Genomic DNA, 18,244 nt, shown 5'->3' on the forward strand with positions numbered 1-18,244 from the left:
AGGTATTCCTGGGGAAGGATGCATATACAATTCTCTCTAATGTCTTCACATCCTGAAAAGAATTCTTTACCTTCCATAGGTTCCCAAGACTTAATACTTAAAAACAGTTTTCTTGGCTGCAGCTAAGTACCTCTCAATACCCTGACTGATCTATCTAATATTTACTTCTTTTTATATAACCTCTTAAAAACACAGTTCTTCCTTATAAATTCATGGGGCAAGATCTTAGTTTCTAAATACCATTCTCCAGTGGCATAGTGCTACAAATAAGGGAACTCTTTGATATAGCCAATACCAGTGATGGACCAGGAAAACTAGAAGGTAAGCCTGGAACAACTTTTACCAGAAAATAAGAAAGTGCTAAAAAAAAAAAAAAAAAAAAAGGATAAGGGTATGGCAAAAAGACAAAGGAATCAACCTGATGAGTTCCCAAGGACCAAAAGGGAAACAATTTGAGCAACAAAAAAGAAATTATTAGACCATAACCATAAAATAAAAATAAATATCCATGACCCCAAAATGATAGAATTAATGAAAGTTTTGATAAAAATTAGTCACTGAATATATAAATAAATGAAGAAGAAAGAACAGCTCTTCCTCACAGAGAAGTTCCAAATAAATATAAGAAAAAAGGGAAATACAGAATTACCATCAGAACACTACAGTAATAATTGTTGCAAGCAAAATTCACTGATGGGTACTATAATTAGTGGACAAAAGTTGAAGAAATACAACATTTGCACAGTCTCTTGTATTTCTCTCGAGATATTTCTTAATTCACCAGGAAAAACAATAAATTTACAAGGGATAAATGTAGCCGATAGCACCTTAACAACGTGACCAAGGCTAGCACAAACGTAGTGTCCTAAAACAAAATGTGCCCCCTTCATGTGGGTTCCTGAGAAAAACACATTACTTCTGCAGAATTCTAGCCAAAAATGCATATCCTCCCTCTGATCAAGGGAAATCAACCCAGACTGAGACACAGTCAACAAAATATGGATCATTACTCATCAAAGTTCAAGGTCATAAGAGACAAAGAAAAGTTGAAGAATTGTCACATCTTAGAGGAGACTGTTGCATCTTACAACAGCTAAATGCAATGAGTGATTCTAGATTGGTCTTGGATCAGAAAAGTAACATTAGTAAGAAAATTAGTGAAATTAGAATAAGGTCTATATTTAGTAATAGGATTGTATCAAAGTTAATTTCCTAGTTTTGATTATTATACTATGGTTCGGGAAGTCGTTAAGATTAGCAGAAGCTGGATGAAGGATGCAAGTAAATTCTATCATTCTCTGATTCTAAAATCATTTCAAAACAAGTTTTAAAAAAATCATAGGTCAAAAGGAAGAGAGGATAGTGTGAGGGACTCTAAAATGAAGCTAATCAAACTCACTATATTACCACCACAGTCTAAGTGAACAGTTGAGGCTGAGTAACAACATTTTGAGTTCCCCAAATTAGAAACTGAAAGTTTTCTCCAATTAAATTACAGGGAAAGATATAATAAATGTTTTATTTTCTTTATTTAATTCCCTGTGGCTTTGCTTCATAGCAGTCTTTTTAATTTAATTAATAACTAGTTGAGTTAATTTAGCCATTTTATAGTCTAATTTTCTTTTTAGAGCTATTCTGATCATTATGGCACAATTTAATAATTTCAACACTTATGTCTTTAAACTATGAATTTATCAGACTCTAGGCCATGTCAGCAGTTCCACTGTGATTATTTTTATGGACTAAATGGTTAGTCTTCTAAATATTAGCCCCAGGACAGACTTTAAGGTCTTGAAAATAGTATCTTCAAAATATCAATGTGGACATTTAAAAAAATTTAAAAATTACAGGTCACCAAAAGGATTTTCACTTAGACCTACACCTAACTTACAGGTATATTTCTAAAAGTAAAAATAATTATCAACAGGGGCACCTGGCTGGCTCAGCAAGTAGAGCATGTGACTCTTGATCTTGGGGCCATGAGTTCAAGCCCCATGTTCAGCATGGAGCCAAAAAGGGGGAAGGAAAAGGAAAAGGAAAAGGAAAAGGAAAAGGAAAAGGAAAAGGAAAAGGAAAAGGAAAAAAGGAAGGGAAGGGAAGGGAAGGAAAGGAGAAAGGAGGGAAGGAGGGGAAGGGAAGGAAAGGAGGGAAGGGAGGGAGGCCTTGAAGGAAGGAAGGAAAGGAAAGGAAAAAGGATTCCGTCCCTCCCTTCCCTCCCTTCCTTTTCCCCCCCCCCCCTCGTTCCACCCCATTGTTACCACAAATAAACAAAATAAGCAAAAGTGACTATTCCATACAAATAAAAGCATCGCACAATCTCTTTCACGGCTAACCTAAAGTTTAAAGTATATGCACATTATTTATCTACCATGTTTCCAAAATTGATACCAAATGCAAAAATAATAGAGAACTATGAAAATAAATTGTATACATAAACACTCCTCATTCCTTTTGCTCACAATTGCTAATGATGTGAACTCTACCTCTTTTTTCTTAAACAAAGCCTGATCTTTTTTGACTTCATATCTACCTTGATGAGTAGATTAAAAAGCCTAACAAACTGAGCCTCAAGCAAATCCAAACAAGGTGCAATTACAATATTTCTAACCACCCTGGCTGCTCTCACTTTTTTTTTCATACTGCATCTAAGATAAGATGAGGTGCAGGTGAGAAAAAAAGATCAAAACTATTTAAAGTATTACCTCTCAATCCTGGGGGTTGCAAATTGTGCATAGAGAGGAGGCAATACATATAAGGAGAAACAAAAAACCAGAATCTTAGTGGGAGATTTTAAGATTTACTTGTAGCATTAGTAAAACACTTTTTGAGATCTGAATATGTCATAAACCTATGCCTAAGTCTGGATAAGACAAGAAAATCCCATTGTGCCTACTTGTTCTTGTTTTTCTTTTTTTTTTTTTTTTAAGCTTCAGAAATAACTGTTCAAATTGCTAAATTAGATCAATACCTGTATAATATCAGTATTGAGCTTGAACAAGAAGCTTGCAATGTGCAAAACTTTGAGTTTTATCTGGAACAAAGAAAGAAGCCATAGAAACAAAAGAGACAGTGAGGTGAAAACTCGCTGGAGGAATTCAATCAATAGAAGAGATGTCATGAAAATTAAAAAGACTTCACAATCATGCCCATTAATAGTGTGGTATTTCTGAACAACAATTTTATCAACTGTATCATGATCATCGAAAATCACAAAAGCAAATCCTCTCTTTTTTCCACTCTGCCGGTCTTCCATAACTTCTATGGTTTCAATTTTGCCATACTTTTCAAAGTAGTCTCTCAAATTATATTCTTCTGTATCTTCTTTAATACCACCAACAAAAATTTTCTTCACTGTTAGATGGGCACCAGGCTTTACAGAATCCTCTCTAGAAACAGCTCTCTTTGGTTCCACTACAAGCCCATCAACCTTGTGTGGTCGGGCACACATTGCTGCATCCACCTCTTCAACACAAGAGTAAGTCACAAAACCAAAACCCCTGGAACGTTTTGTTTGGGGGTCTCTCATTACCACACAATCTGTAAGTGTGCCCCATTTTTCAAAATGTTCTCTTAAACTATCATCCGTAGTTTCAAAGCTCAAACCACCAATAAACAGTTTTCTCAACTGCTCGGGTTCCTTTGGATCATGGCCCTCCCCCCCCACCCCTGGCGGCAGCGACGGCCGGAATCGGGCTGGGGGCGACCGGGCGGCGGTTTTACCTCTATTTTGAGACCGGACTCGCCTCTTCCAACTCGAGTTCAATATGGGCCCTTTCTAAACAAGAGATGCAGTCTGCTGGATTGCAAAGAGGTCGTGGAGGTGGATCTGGCAACTTCACGGGTCGTGGAGGAAACTTTGGAGGTGGTGGTAATTTTGGCCGTGGTGGAAACTTTGGGGGAAGAGGAGGCTATGGTGGTGGAGGTGGTGGCAGCAGAGGTAGTTATGGAGGAGGTGATGGTGGATATAATGGATTTGGAGGTGATGGTGGCAACTATGGTGGTGGTCCTGGTTATAGTAGTAGAGGAGCCTATGGTGGTGGTGGACCAGGATATGGAAACCAAGGAGGCGGATATGGTGGTGGTGGTGGAGGATACGATGGTTACAATGAAGGAGGAAATTTTGGAGGTAACTATGGTGGTGGTGGGAACTATAATGATTTTGGAAATTATAGTGGACAACAGCAATCAAATTATGGACCCATGAAAGGGGGCAGTTTTGGTGGAAGAAGCTCGGGCAGTCCCTATGGTGGTGGTTATGGATCTGGTAGTGGAAGTGGTGGATATGGTAGCAGAAGGTTCTAAAAAAATTTCAGAAGAAAAGGGCTACAGTTCTTAGCAGGAGAGAGAGCGAGGAGTTGTCAGGAAAGCTGCAGGTTACTTTGAGACAGTCGTCCCAAATGCATTAGAGGAACTGTAAAAATCTGCCACAGGAGGAACGATGATCCATAGTCAGAAAAGTTACTGCAACTTAAACAGGAAACCCTTCTTGTTCAGGACGGTCATAGCCACAGTTTGCAAAAAGTGCAGCTATTGATTAATGCAATGTAGTGTCAATTAGATGTACATTCCTGAGGTCTTTTATCTGTTGTAGCTTTGTCTTTTTCTTTTTCTTTTCATTACATCAGGTATATTGCCCTGTAAATTGTGGTAGTGGTACCAGGAATAAAAAATTAAGGAATTTTTAACTTTTCAAAAAAAAAAGAAAGAAAGAAAATTAAAAATAAGAAAAAGGTGGTAGTTTCTTGAGATGTTACTGAATTATGTAACAATTTTTTTAAAGATTTTATTTATTTATTCATGAGAGGCACAGAGAGAGAGAGAGACAGAGATACAGGCAGAGGAGGAAGCAGGCTCCATGCAGGGAGCCTGACGTGGGACTCCACCCTGGGTCTCCAGGATCACACCCTGGGCTGAAGGCAGTGCTAAACCACTGAGCCACCCGGGCTGCCCTGTAACAATTTTTTTAAAAGTAAGAAGAGTCCATATGCATCATGCTTTTAGCATGGGACTTCTTTTAAATATGTCCATATTTAGCCATGAGGTAGATAAACCTAAGCATAAGAACTTTGTAAACACACCCAGAGACAACAGGTGCTCTAATAACAAGAAACTACTCACGTCGTCACACCACTGTTACGCAGCTAAGTTTGTCAACATCTGAGGCAACTAACCAGCCAAGTGGATCAAAAGTAATTCTTGTCTTTAGTTTACAGGCAATTATTAACACAACTTCTCAAATATATATATGCACCATCCATGTGTCTACCAATTTTTATGTAAAATACTGTCCTAATTGTATGCCATTAAGATTAAAATTGTAGCACTCCTATACCTGGAAGGTCAAGGGTAATTTCTCCAAACACACACCACTATATTCCTAGCACTTCCTACCTTCCCTTTCTCTCAATCCCTTTCTATAGCTCTATCCAGCCCAGCTGAGGCACACATTTATTGAGTACGGTAAATGCACTGTTCTAAACATTTCAGCCATATTTATGATTTTTATCATCAAAAGAATATTATGAGTTAATTTCAGCTATTACACATGAGGAAACTGAGATATAAAAGTGTTAAGCAAATCACCCAAGGTAAATAAATTCTCAAGCTGGGATTAAATTTGGATTTTGGGTCCCACATCTGATATTCTTTTTCTCTTTCTCTTTTAGTGAAGAATAGTTGACACACATTTACATTAGTTTCAGGTGTATAACATAGTGATTAACCAAGTCTAGACATCACAGTATGCTCACCACAAGTGGAGCTACCATCTGTCACCATACAATACCGTTACAATGAAATCCCTATCCCTCTATTACAATGAAATCCCTCTATTCCCTATGCTGTCCTTTTCTTTCATTCCTGTGACTTATTCATTCCATAACTGTAACTCCACTTCACCCATTTTGTCCATTCCCCACCCACTCCCACCCCCAAAGCTGATATTCTCAATCCTCTACTGTCTCTTTAGTAGTTTGGGGAACTTTTAAATGTTATCTTTTGGAGTAGATGAATGGTGCCAACACATGACTCATATAATTCACCATGGTTTCAAGCACTAAAAGCCCTTCCCACTTCTTTCTCTGTCATAAAAACCCCTGATGTAGTCCCTAGACCTTTGGGCCCTGAGCCTTTAACTCACTGCCACTTCTGGTTAGGCCTGTCCTTACTTCTTCAGTCCATTTCCACAGGATGGATTTCCTGATTCCTATCTCCTAGATCCCTGAATTAGTGTGGTATTTTTCTTACCCCATCTGTTTAGTTTCTATGGATAATTAAAGTTATAAAATATAAGAAAATAAAGAGCTAGTTATTATTCATTGGAAAACTCAGAACTAGTAAAAAACAACAACAAAAAAAAACGTTGGGGTGTTAATTAGTTTAATGACTTCAAGTAGCACATAAAATATATTTTCTAAATGTGTATATCATATTTCATGTGCAAATGAAAGGATGTAAAATTGGAGTTTGTTGGGACAGTACTCTTACATAATACTTCTGATTCACACCATAAGTGGAAGTTATGAGAAATTAGAATATACATTATGATACATTCATGGGCTGACCTACTAACCAAATTTTGGTTCAGGTAGATGTTTCTAAAATTCCATAGGTGTAAAAATCTGTTTTATTCCAGATCTGGGCACAGAAACTAATGGCTTTATTTTGAAGAATGGACACATTTGAGAATCTGATAAAGGCTATGATTAATATTCTCCCCAAAAAAGTACATACACCTAAAATTTTACACACAATTTCATAGAATCCATAAACCCCTGAATGTCATCCATGGACTCTAGTTTAAGAGCTCCTTTCCAAGGCATAAACAGAATACAGAAGTGCACACCTCAGAATGACAACATTTACAAAGTTCATTTGTATATCATTTTTCCCTTTAATATGAACCGTAATTCTTAATAGATATAATTTTTATTAACAGTGATTTCATGAGGACAATGCCTCCAAATCTAATCTTAATGATACTTTTTAGACCACAAGCATTTTATAATTCTTTCATATAGAAAACTTACTCTGCATTTTATTTGGGGCCCAAAGTCCAGCCCATTCAGGGAAAAATTATTATCACCCTGATGTATATCCATCCAGATTCTTTGTGTGCAAACAGAGAAGCAGCATCAGGCATGCATCCTCGTCTCCTGCCTGTCGTCCACCCAGAGGGCTTGTCCACCAAAGGCTATAGAAGAAGATGTGAGTCTAGCAATTCTCCAAACAGTGCAGCTTCCTGAGTGTTCCTCCTGATGTGAACATCCTGCATTTTTATGAGAATTTATGGAAATTTTAAGAGTAATTTGACTCCAAGACTATGTTTACTTTAGAAATAGACTTTAGAACTTTTCCTCTTAGACCAATAATAACAATGATAATAATAATAATATAGCAGCAACACTTCCAAATGTGACCAAAAACATTAATAGGATCATAGTATACTTTTTGTAATCTGTCACTTCATAGTAGAAGATAAAAATCTTTACATGCCGATAGTTACATTTCCCCAGGATTATTTTTAATAAATGTATACTTCATCAAGAATTTTTAAATATGAAAATGAACAAAAATGCTCCAAGATGTATATGTTTACAAAATTGCCTCAGAGAAACAATCTACAGATTCAATGCACTCCCTATCAAAATAACAATAGCATTTTTAACAGAACTAGAATACTAATATTTGTATAGAGCCACAAGAGATCCCAAATAGCCAAAGCAATCTTGTGAAAGAAGCACAAAGCTAGAGGTATCCCAATCCCAAATTTCGAGATATACTACAAGGCTATAGTAATTAAAACAGTATGGTGCTGGCACAAAAACAGATACAGAGATAAACTGAACAGAACAGACAGCCCAGAAATAAATCCACATTTATAAGGCCAATCCATTTATGACAGAAGCAAGGATATACAATGAGGAAAAGACAGTCTCTTCAATAAATGGTATGAGAAAACTGAACAACACATGCAAAAGGAGGAAACTGGACCATTTTCTTATATTATACACAAAAATAAACTCAAAATGTATTAAGGACCTATGTCAGGCCTCACATCATACAACTCCTAGAAGAAACATAGGCAGGATCCCTTTGACATCAGTTTTAGCAACATTTTTCTAAATATGTCTCCTGAGGCAAGGAAAACAAAAGCAAAAATAAACTCTTAGGACTATATCCCCCCAAAAAGCTTTTGCAAAGTGAAGAAAACATCAACAAAATTAAAAAGGCAATCTGCTGACTGGGAAAAGATATTTGCAAATGATGTATCTGATAAGAGGTAAATATCCAAAATATATGAAGCACTGAAACAACTCAGCAGCAATGATAATAACAATAATCCAATTTAAAAAGGGGCAGAGGACCTGAATAGACATTTTGTCCAAAGAAGACATACAGTTGGCCAACAGACACATGAAAAGATGCTCAACATCACTCATCATCAGGGAGATGCAAATCAAAACCACAATGAGATACCACCTTACACCTGGCAGAGTGGCTAGTATCAAAAAGACAATAAATAACAAGTGTTGGCGAGGATGTGGAGAAAAGGGAAGCTTCATGCACTGTTGGTGAGGATGTAAATTGGTGCAACCACTGTGGAAAACAGTATGGAGGTTCCTCAAAAAGTTAGAAATAGAAATACTATATAATCCAGTAATTTTACTACTGGGTATTTACCCAAAACAAACAAACAAAAATACTAATTCAGAAAGATATATGCACTCCTATTTTTGCAGCATTATTTATAATATCCAAAATATAAAAACAAAGTGTCCACTGATAGATGAAGGAAGAAGATTTGGAGGGGGGGTGTGCATTTTTTTCCATCCTCTGTATTTCAGGGTAACCAAATGTTCTTGGTGATGAAATAAAATTCCTCTATAGAGAAGAGTCCCAGCCAGTACATGTGGAAGAAATTACAGAATTATACAATTAATATTTTGCAACCTTTAATGAAATAATTGATTCAGGCAGTAATCAACAGTGGATTAAACCATTAGTTACACAATGATTGATGGTGACTTTTATAAGGGAGGGATGAGGCTGTCACCACTTGAACCCACTGATCCATCTTAATATCCTAAAAAACAGAGAGATAGATGATAGATAGATAGATAGACAGACAGGCAGACAGATAATGGAAATTGAATCTAATCAAGCCACTACAATTAGTTTCCGTTATAGTAAACATTTCCTATCTTGAGTATTTTCTACTTTGGATATAGAAACAGTTGGATATAGTTCTACGGTGGATATGAAACAAGTTAAGTAACACCACAGAAGATAAATAAATAAATATAGACTGTGGAACATGCTATTTAACAACTGACCTGGATTCTGCAACAAGAAAATAGCACTGATAAAAGAGGAGTGGGAACTGTTTTTGATTAAATAAGAATTAGAGGGGTGCCTGGATCAGTCAGTTAGGTGTCCACCTTCAGCCCAGGTCATGGTCCTAGGGTCCTGGAATCGAGCCCACGTCAAGCTCCCTGCTCAGTGGAGAGCCTGTTTTTCCCTCTCTGCCTGAAGCTCCCCCTTTCTTGTGTGCTCTCTGTCAAACGAATAAATAAAATCTAAAAAAACTTTAAAAAAAAAAAGAAAGACTTAACCAAATTTAATATGTGGTATTAATTTTGATCATGATTCAAACAATCTAATCATAAAAATATTTTTTTGCAACAAGTTGGAAATTTTTATTATGCACAGGGAATTAGATGTTTCCAAGGAATTACCACCAATTTTGTTAGTTTGATAATGACACTGTTGTTATATAGGGTATGTTCATACTTTTGAAGGTGCTTATTGAAGTAGGGATAAAACTGTATGCTATCTTAGATTTGCATTTAAATACTTCTACAAAAGAAAAAAAAGGTATGGGGAGGAATAAATGAACCAGCCTATCAAAATCTTAATATTGCATACGGAATTCTTTGTACTTTTACCTTTCCTTTTGTGGTTATTTGAAATTTCACACATTGATATGTGTATATATACAAACATATATGTGTGTGTGTGTGTGTGTGTGTGTATATATATATATATATATAGTTTAACCAGGTGATAAGAGCAGGGAGGCAGGAGTTGGAATATTGTGGACCAGGCAGAGAAAATGGCATAAGCAACTACTTTGATTCAAGAAATAACACGACTCAAGAAACAGCAGCACATGGTAGGACCAGGTCACAGATGACCTTGAGTGCCATGCTATGGAGCTTGGACTTTACCCTATAGAATATGGGAAACCAAGCAAGGGTTTTAAGCAGAGACCGGTGTAGCTAGATTACACTCTAGTCTAGACCATCACTCCATCAGCCCTGTGTAGAGTGGATTTCAGGAAAGCAAGCTTGGAGAATTGAAGTCCTGTCAGGAGCCTGCTGCAAAACTAAAGACCATGGATAACAAAAGAGTGAAAGAGAGTTGGAGTAAGGTAGAGGGGCCAGGAATTGGTCATTGGAAGGGAAAGAAAGAACAAGAATCAAAAGGTGACTTTCAACTTTCTGAAGGAGTGGCTAAGTGACTTTGATGTTGAGATATGGAATTCAGGAGTGAAAGCTGAAAGGGGGTCAGGAGAAAGGGGGTCAGGGGAAATGATGAAGTCCATGTCAAGTAGGTCAAATTTGAGGTTTCTGTGGGACTTCTTAGCTAGTTACACATGTACAGCTCAGGGCATCAATCACAACCAGAGCTATGGATCTTCAGAATATAGACAGCAGCTAAAACCCTAAGAATGGACAGGAACATTCTACTCCGTGGTCCAGGTGTTGTGTCTGTCCCTACCCAGTATGTAGTCCAGTATCTAGCATGGTATGGGCTCTTGAGAAGTACTAGATAAATTGTATATAAAATTATGTAAGGAGAACATGAAGAGTGCACAGATCAGTGAATTCAGGGCAGAACACTGGAGGCCCAATGCTAAAGAGTGAAAGCATAAAGAGGTCCCCTGAAAGAAGTAAATAATGAGGCAGCAGTCAAGAAGGAGGACAGAGACCATACAGCCATAAAAACAAAATGTCCATTCACTGGACAAAATCGAGGTACCTGATGATCTTAGCCTTCCTGAATCTCTGAGGCGAATGACCTACTTTTCTCATCCTAAAAATAAAGATAAGTAGCAGCATGATGGCCAGTCAGTAGACAATACCACTATCTGTGTGACCATGACCATGTCATTTAACCTTTCTATTCTTTCCTTATTTTTAAAATGAAGCCTATGAACTATATTATCTCTAAGGTTACATTCAATTCTAAAATTCTACAAAAGCAAATCCTTTGGTTTAAAGTGTTCCGAAGATAGTAAGAGCCAAGTACCCACTTTGAGATCCATTACATTTTATGCTGGACTTCTGCTCTACTCACACTCTTTGTTTTGTTTCATCCTCATTTCTTCTCCCACCTTTTTTTTTTCTATAAGTGGTCTCTAAATTACCTCAGTGTGAAAGGGATGGACCTCATATGAACATAAAAATGACCATGACATTTATGGCAACAAATAAAAGATGACAGATGAGGAGGTATGTCAGGGCCAAAATTTATTTATGCCAATATTTCACAAATATAAGAAATACTAATAGATAAGTTCCTAAAACTCTTTGGGGATAAAGACTAATTCATAGTGATAGACAAAATGCCATTAACCCAGTAAGGAATCATAGGAACACATAACACTGAACCTCCTAACCTATGGGAAGTTAGATAGGCATACTCATATGCTGGCTTCTTTTCAGCAAACTAGAAAAAGGCCCCACCTTTTATTTGATCTGCACTTCTATATGGTTGTCATGCTCTTGGCCTGGCAAATAACTAGAAAATTAGTTCATGTTACTGAAGCAAATCCGTTAACTTTGGTCTTATCTATACTAAATATGTAAATCATGTCAAACAGATTGTACTTTAATGTTGGAACCAGAAATCCATTTACAGTCATAAAGCCCAGACAACGAATCTGACATTCCCAACCTTATTTTATTGTTAGATGTTGAGAATATTGACCACAAAATTTAGTAAAAAAATAAACTGATTTCTTTTCACTTAATCTGTATTAGTAGCTTCACCAAACCATTTTAAGAATAAATAAGAAGAAAGTTGTCATCTGAATACGAAGTTTTATGTTTACTACATCAGAAAAATTATTCAGATAGACTGAAATCACTTTTCTCAAATTAATCTTGCAATTGGGTAGCTACAGAAAACAAGTATATTTTTATGCTCAAAACAGACATTTGTTCATCTTGCTATCAACAATCAACACACAGGTGAGCACAGTGTGTTTTGGAAACAATTATGGAACATGGAATAAAAATACAAAAAATAGGATATTCCACACATTGATGATGAAGTAGATAAATATATATTCACTGACCAGAATAGAGGCTATGTATATGACAGAGATGACCTGAGCTGAGTCCAAGAGTCAGAGGCTTTAACTGACTAAGCCACCCAGGTGCCCCCATATGACAGAGATTTTTAACTGGATCTGGTGCTCTAGAATTCAATCAACTGGTTCCAATTTTCAAATTTTTAATGATCTTAAAAGAGTTACGTCCCCAAATGTTGATTAAGACAAATCAAATTAAACACCCTTTGGAGGGGTCATTATATAGGCAGGAAGAGAAAAACCAGGCAGGAAGACCAGGTAGATAAGTAAATGGGATGCAGATCACTGGCAACAGAAGTTTGATAGTTAAAAATTATCAGAAACATATGTATGCTTCTTTTAAAAATACACTGGCCTGGGTAACAGCCCCAGAGATTCTGACAGTGCCTGAATGTTAAAACTCTACAGGTGATTCTGATGAGCAGCCAGCATTGAAATCAGGGGATCTAAATCACAAGGTAGGAGATCTGAAGAGAGAACACATGTCAGGTGCCAGCATGTTTTTGAGGTGAGGATCTGGCCCCAACAGGAATGTCTTACACACATGAATCTTGATGAGTTAGTCCCAGGATATGAGTACTCATGGTGAACAGCAACTAAGTGTCCCTGGCTGGAAAAGGAAATGAAAGAAAGGCCAAGGACAATCCTTAGAGTGCACTCCACTTATTTTCACAATTACACAAACTTAGGCAGTTATAACAAATTGCTTCATATGTGAGCATCTTGCCTTGTCTTCACTCCCAAAGAAAGCAAATTCTGTAGAACAAGGGAAATTGACTTATACTTTATTGGAATAGGCTGGGTATACAGAAGACATGCAATAAATTACTATAATTACTTTGCTGCAAAAAAAAAAAAAAAAAAATCTCTAAACCACCCCCTCCCTTTGCTCTTTGTCCTCCTCCCCGAAGTCACATGAGCCAGATTATTTCTCTTTTGATTTCTGCTTTCAAATATCTGAATTTACTTTTATCTTTTTTAATTTTATCATTTATTCATGAGAGACGCAGAGAGAGAGAGAGAGGCAAAGACACAGGCAGAGGGAGAACCAGGCTCCCTGCAGGGAGTCCAAAGTGGGACTTGATCCCAGGACCCTGGCATCACATTCTGAGCCAAAGGCAGACGCTCAACCACTGAGCCACCCAGGCGTCCCTGAATTTACTTTTAAATTCAACTTTTAAATTCATATAATTTTTAATTTTCTAAGTTAACTGTAATTTGATAATCTATTCACCTCCCACTTAACCTACTCATACCTCTTTCTCCACAATACCATGATTATGTGACATCTCTATGTCAATTTACATGGCATGAACCTAGAAATTACTGATCAAGAAATGTCAAAAAACATTTAGTCACTTCAAATTGCATCAATTTGATAATTTCTAAATATAACATTTAACATGAGTTTATTTTTTAAAATCTTAATGGAATTAATTCAATAAACATTTGTTAATCACCTCTGATTTTTATCATAAATTTTACTGATTCAGATACCCATTTATGAATTTGCTCAATAAAAAACATATTGAAATTATCACTATCCCTTAAATTCCTACCCATTATCATGATTAAATCCAATATTGAATCAATTATTGTTTAAAACACTGAAGGACCACTACTTAAATCTATATTCCAATCACGAGGAAGAACAATCGTAAGAAAAAAAGATTTTTGACTCTTGAAAACTTAGCAGCAAAATGTTCAAGCATGCTGGCCTTCCTCTCTGCCAGAAGTTTAGAAACTTGAATCAACTCTACGTAAAGTGATATTCTGTTCAGATGTCTTCTATTTGCCCAGTTTAAAAGCTGTCCTAAAATACTGATACTTGATCTCTCTACTACTGGAATAATAATCTACATAATTTAGGAAAGTTGCTAAGACTGTTATAAGCTCTAAATCCTTTTTGAAATTAACCACAAAATCCTACCTCCATCCCTCCCATTTTCACCAGAACAGAAGTTTAACAACTGACTCTTATTTTATTTCTAGAGATCAAAGTTTAATAAAACTGAAAAATGCTTAAGACTTAAATATAACACCTTTAACTTAATGAAGTCAATGTGGATATATGCTCCTTTTTTCCCTTCTGTTTCTTGACACACTGCATATCTTCAGCGTAATTTAAAAGAAGAGGTAGAGAGAATGGTACAAGAGGAAGAAATATGAATTCACTGAAAATCTGAAGTGCTGGGTTCTAATCTTAACTTTGTTTCTAACCAAGTAAAATTGCATTGAGCAACTCAATCACTTTAGAACATAATGTCTGCATCAATAAAATAAGGAACTTCATATTATTTTTCAGAATCCCAAGTATACATAGTTATATCTAAATCCAAGTAGAATCTGTTCAAACAAAGACTCTATAATCCACACAGTCTTTTGTGTTAACTTGATAGAAAAAAAAAAATCAAGTAGACCTAATGAGGTTAATTTGAGGAACATTCAAAGTGGTGTTTAGGTACTTTCTTAGGTACTTCAGAATCCAACATGGCTTCTTCTAACAGATGAAACCTCCGTATTTAACTCAATACAAAGGCAAGGATTGTTGCTTTCCCAAATGAAATCTCTTGTTTGTAATCTGGCATGAATTTCTTCTAATCAAAGAAAAAGCAGAATACTAGTGAATAATTAAAGGAATCTCCAATATATCTCTATGCCTTTCCTCTCTGACAAACGAGGGTCAAATTCAGACCATCGTGTTTCTTTACATACTTTCATATTTATCTGGGAACTGCACATTTGAGGGAAAATGCTATAGCTACTCCCTCTTCTGACTTTAATTGTAGTGTTCAGGACTGCCACTGAGTTTTGTCTGTTAAAAAAAAAAAAGTGCTCCACTTCTATGCATATTTCCCCTAGAGCAAATAAATTCCTCTTATCTTCTCAAATTGTCACGACAACTTTGTGAAATTACACAACTATGCAATTTTAAAGATAGGAAACCTTAGTGAGGGGATCCCTGGGTGGCACAGCGGTTTAGTGCCTGCCTTTGGCCCAGGGCGCGATCCTGGAGACCCGGGATCGAATCCCACGTCGGGCTCCCTACATGGAGCCTGCTTCTCCCTCTGCCTATGTCTCTGCCTCTTTCTCTCTATCTCTCTCTGTGACTATCATAAATAAATAAAATTTTAAAAAAAATTTAAAAACCCTTAAAAAAAAAACAGGAAACCTTAGTGATTTTTCTACCATAATTCCTATCCTAACATAAATGGTCCAATTCTTTCTCTATAACAAGACTTATTCACTGCTTTACAAGGCAGTCCTCTCCATTGTTGGGTAACTCTAGTTTTTTGAAGGCTTTCCATTTCATGATGCTAAAATTATTTTCATTTAATTGTTGGTATTTCTTTGAGAGCAACATAAAGCCAATCTCTTCCACATGCCAGATCTTCAAATATTTGAAGACAATTGGGATGTCCCAACATAGGCCTGTGATCCTCCTCAAGTTTATCAACAGGGCTTTCCAACAATAAGCCAATGGTTTCTTTCAATACTACCATCAAACCATTGGCTTATTTAACCATTTAAACTTCACATTCTTTTTTTCCAAGGAACCACTCTCAAGAGTCTCTATCATTTTAGCTTTACATGCTACTTTTACATGTATCTGAACATTGAATCCTGATTATATGATCAAATATGTAAACTACCACTCCAAAATATATGTCACCTAAAGATCTAGTGAGCAGACTTTTACTGAAGTTGTCAACAAGTACTCAAGGACAAGGGCAAGGTTAGTGTCCATATTCTAATAACGCTGCTCCATTAATTAATTATCTATGAGTTCAGCTGTTTCTACTACCAAAAATCTACTGAAATATCTCATGCTATCATTTATCTATTTACCCAACATTTTTTTTCACAAGGATATAAACAAGTTCTTTTGTAAGTTCAAATATACATTCATCTTGGACTGAAATTTTAAACTTATTGTAAGAAGTTCTTTTTCCATTCTTTTTTTCAGATTTATTTATTTATTTGAGGTGAGGGCAAAGAGAGAGAATCATCAAGCAGAGCCAGAGTACGGACATGGGACTCAACCTCAAAACCCTGAGATCATGACCTGAGCCAAAACCAAGAATCGGACACTTAATCGACTGAACCACCCAGGCAACCCTTATTCTATTCTTTATTCCATCATAGGCTTTTATTTCACTTAAGTATGCTGAATCCCCAACCTTCCAGTTTGGAAACAAAATGAGAGTTGAGGAGTTCTTCCTCTGCTATGTCAATTATTAATAGTATAGTCCAATGTCATCACAGTAGATTTTTGAGAGCAAAGATATTATTATATTTTAGTACTCACAGTGCAAATAAGATAATGTGGCATACAAAAGGTTCCCAATAAGTGTTAGTAGAATGAATGAATGGCCATGATCATTAACTCTCCTCAAGTTCCTGCTATTCTTAATAAGCTCTCACTTTGTATCCTTCTATCTTTGATACTTACCCCTTTAAATTCTGAGCTTATCAAAGAGCTCCTGATATAGTTACACTTTTATTTAACTTCTTTTCTTCTCAGCAGGATTATTCTCAATTATATAGTCAGAATTACAATTTTAGAGCATCTCATCCTTCGTGAGCTATATTTCTTCTTTATAATCTCTGTACATGGAATTATAAATCAGGCAACATTCATGCTTAATTGGTATTTTCAGTATAATTTCTTGTTTCTTCCTCCATTCTTTATGTTTCAGCTTCAAAACATTTAGGCTCCTAACACTAGAAAAGATAAAAATAATAATATAAATTTGTTCTTTTGTATCTTTTAAGCTTTTCTATTTACTTGCAATGTTCTAACTCCTTAAATTAATCTGTAGAATGATTTAAAATCTTAATACTTACTAAACAATAAACAAGAAAATAAAAAAATTATTCCATACTGAACCTAAAATACACATTAACTTTCAAAAGCAGGCATATTATAATTTATCCTTTAAAATCATACTTAGTAATTTAAATTATAATAATGCCTCAGTTATGTATCGAGTGTTTTCCAAACCTCAGCTATCTGAAATGGTTGTGACACCCAGTTCTAGCCCCTCACGTCTTACTGCTTTTTGACCAAAGAGGAAACATCTTGAGTAGCAAATTAATAAATTCTGAATAGCATTTAAAAATGGAAATTTCCAAAAAGACCAAAAACCATTCATAACTCTACATAACCATACAGCTCATAAGAGGAAGGGCCATCATGGGGTGCCTGGATGTCTCATCTCAGTCAGTTAAACGTCCTACTCCTGATTTCAGTTCAGGTTATGATCTCATGGTCCTGAGATAGAGCCCTACCTTGGGGGTGGGGTGTATCCGCTCTCAGCAGGGAGTTTACTTGAGATTCTCTCCCCACTCTCCCTCTGCTCCTCCCCACCTGTGCACTCTCTCTCTAAAATAAATGAATAAATCTTTAAAAAGAAAGAAAGAGAGAGAGAGAAAGAACAAACAAGAAAAGAGGGTCATCATTTATTGAGTGTGGATCTAATATCCAAGTCCAGAAGCATGGAAAACTCAGCAGAGAAAGGCAGCGAGAAGATAAGGGAAGTGGGAAGGTGGAGAAAGTAGCAAGAGAGAAGCAGAGGAAGTTTAATGCAATCATTATAAGCAGACAGATAATAGAGAGTCATATACCCTGGGCAGTCCTTGAGAGTCTCAAGAGATGACAGCCTGGAACAATAATTCATATCCTTAATGATGACTCTGGACCACCAATAGATGTTTAATCCTGACCAAACATGTTATCTAATGAATGTTTTCTGTCAAAGAAAACATATTTCTATGTTTTTTACCACTCTCTCCCAAAGGTTTAAAAATTAGCAATAGGCAGGTAAGTTTATATTCATACCACAATTCTCTCAGCAAAACACT

General features: G+C 36.2%; 2 protein-coding genes across 11 annotated transcripts in view; one reads left to right on the forward strand and one right to left on the reverse strand.

The window, feature by feature from the left end:
* LOC610488 (heterogeneous nuclear ribonucleoprotein A3-like) overlaps positions 1-4,685 on the forward strand; it is a 91,932-nt gene extending 87,247 nt beyond the window's left edge. The window contains exon 6 of the mRNA XM_038577914.1: positions 3,617-4,685. Coding sequence (XP_038433842.1) covers positions 3,617-4,302 — 686 coding nt within the window. The 3' untranslated portion in view covers positions 4,303-4,685. The remainder of the gene's footprint in view (positions 1-3,616) is intronic.
* Positions 1-18,244, reverse strand: part of SOX5 (SRY-box transcription factor 5) — a 997,462-nt gene that overhangs the window by 934,862 nt on the left and 44,356 nt on the right. For 2 of the 10 annotated variants that reach the window (XM_038577062.1, XM_038577067.1), the window contains exon 2: positions 16,833-17,104. The exons of the other annotated variants lie outside the window; for them this stretch is intronic. The gene's annotated coding sequence lies outside the window, so the exon portion shown is untranslated. The remainder of the gene's footprint in view (positions 1-16,832; positions 17,105-18,244) is intronic. 10 annotated transcript variants of the gene reach the window in all.

This window comes from Canis lupus, chromosome 27 (assembly GCF_011100685.1).
Source record: "Canis lupus familiaris isolate Mischka breed German Shepherd chromosome 27, alternate assembly UU_Cfam_GSD_1.0, whole genome shotgun sequence".
Classification (NCBI taxonomy): domain Eukaryota; kingdom Metazoa; phylum Chordata; class Mammalia; order Carnivora; family Canidae; genus Canis; species Canis lupus.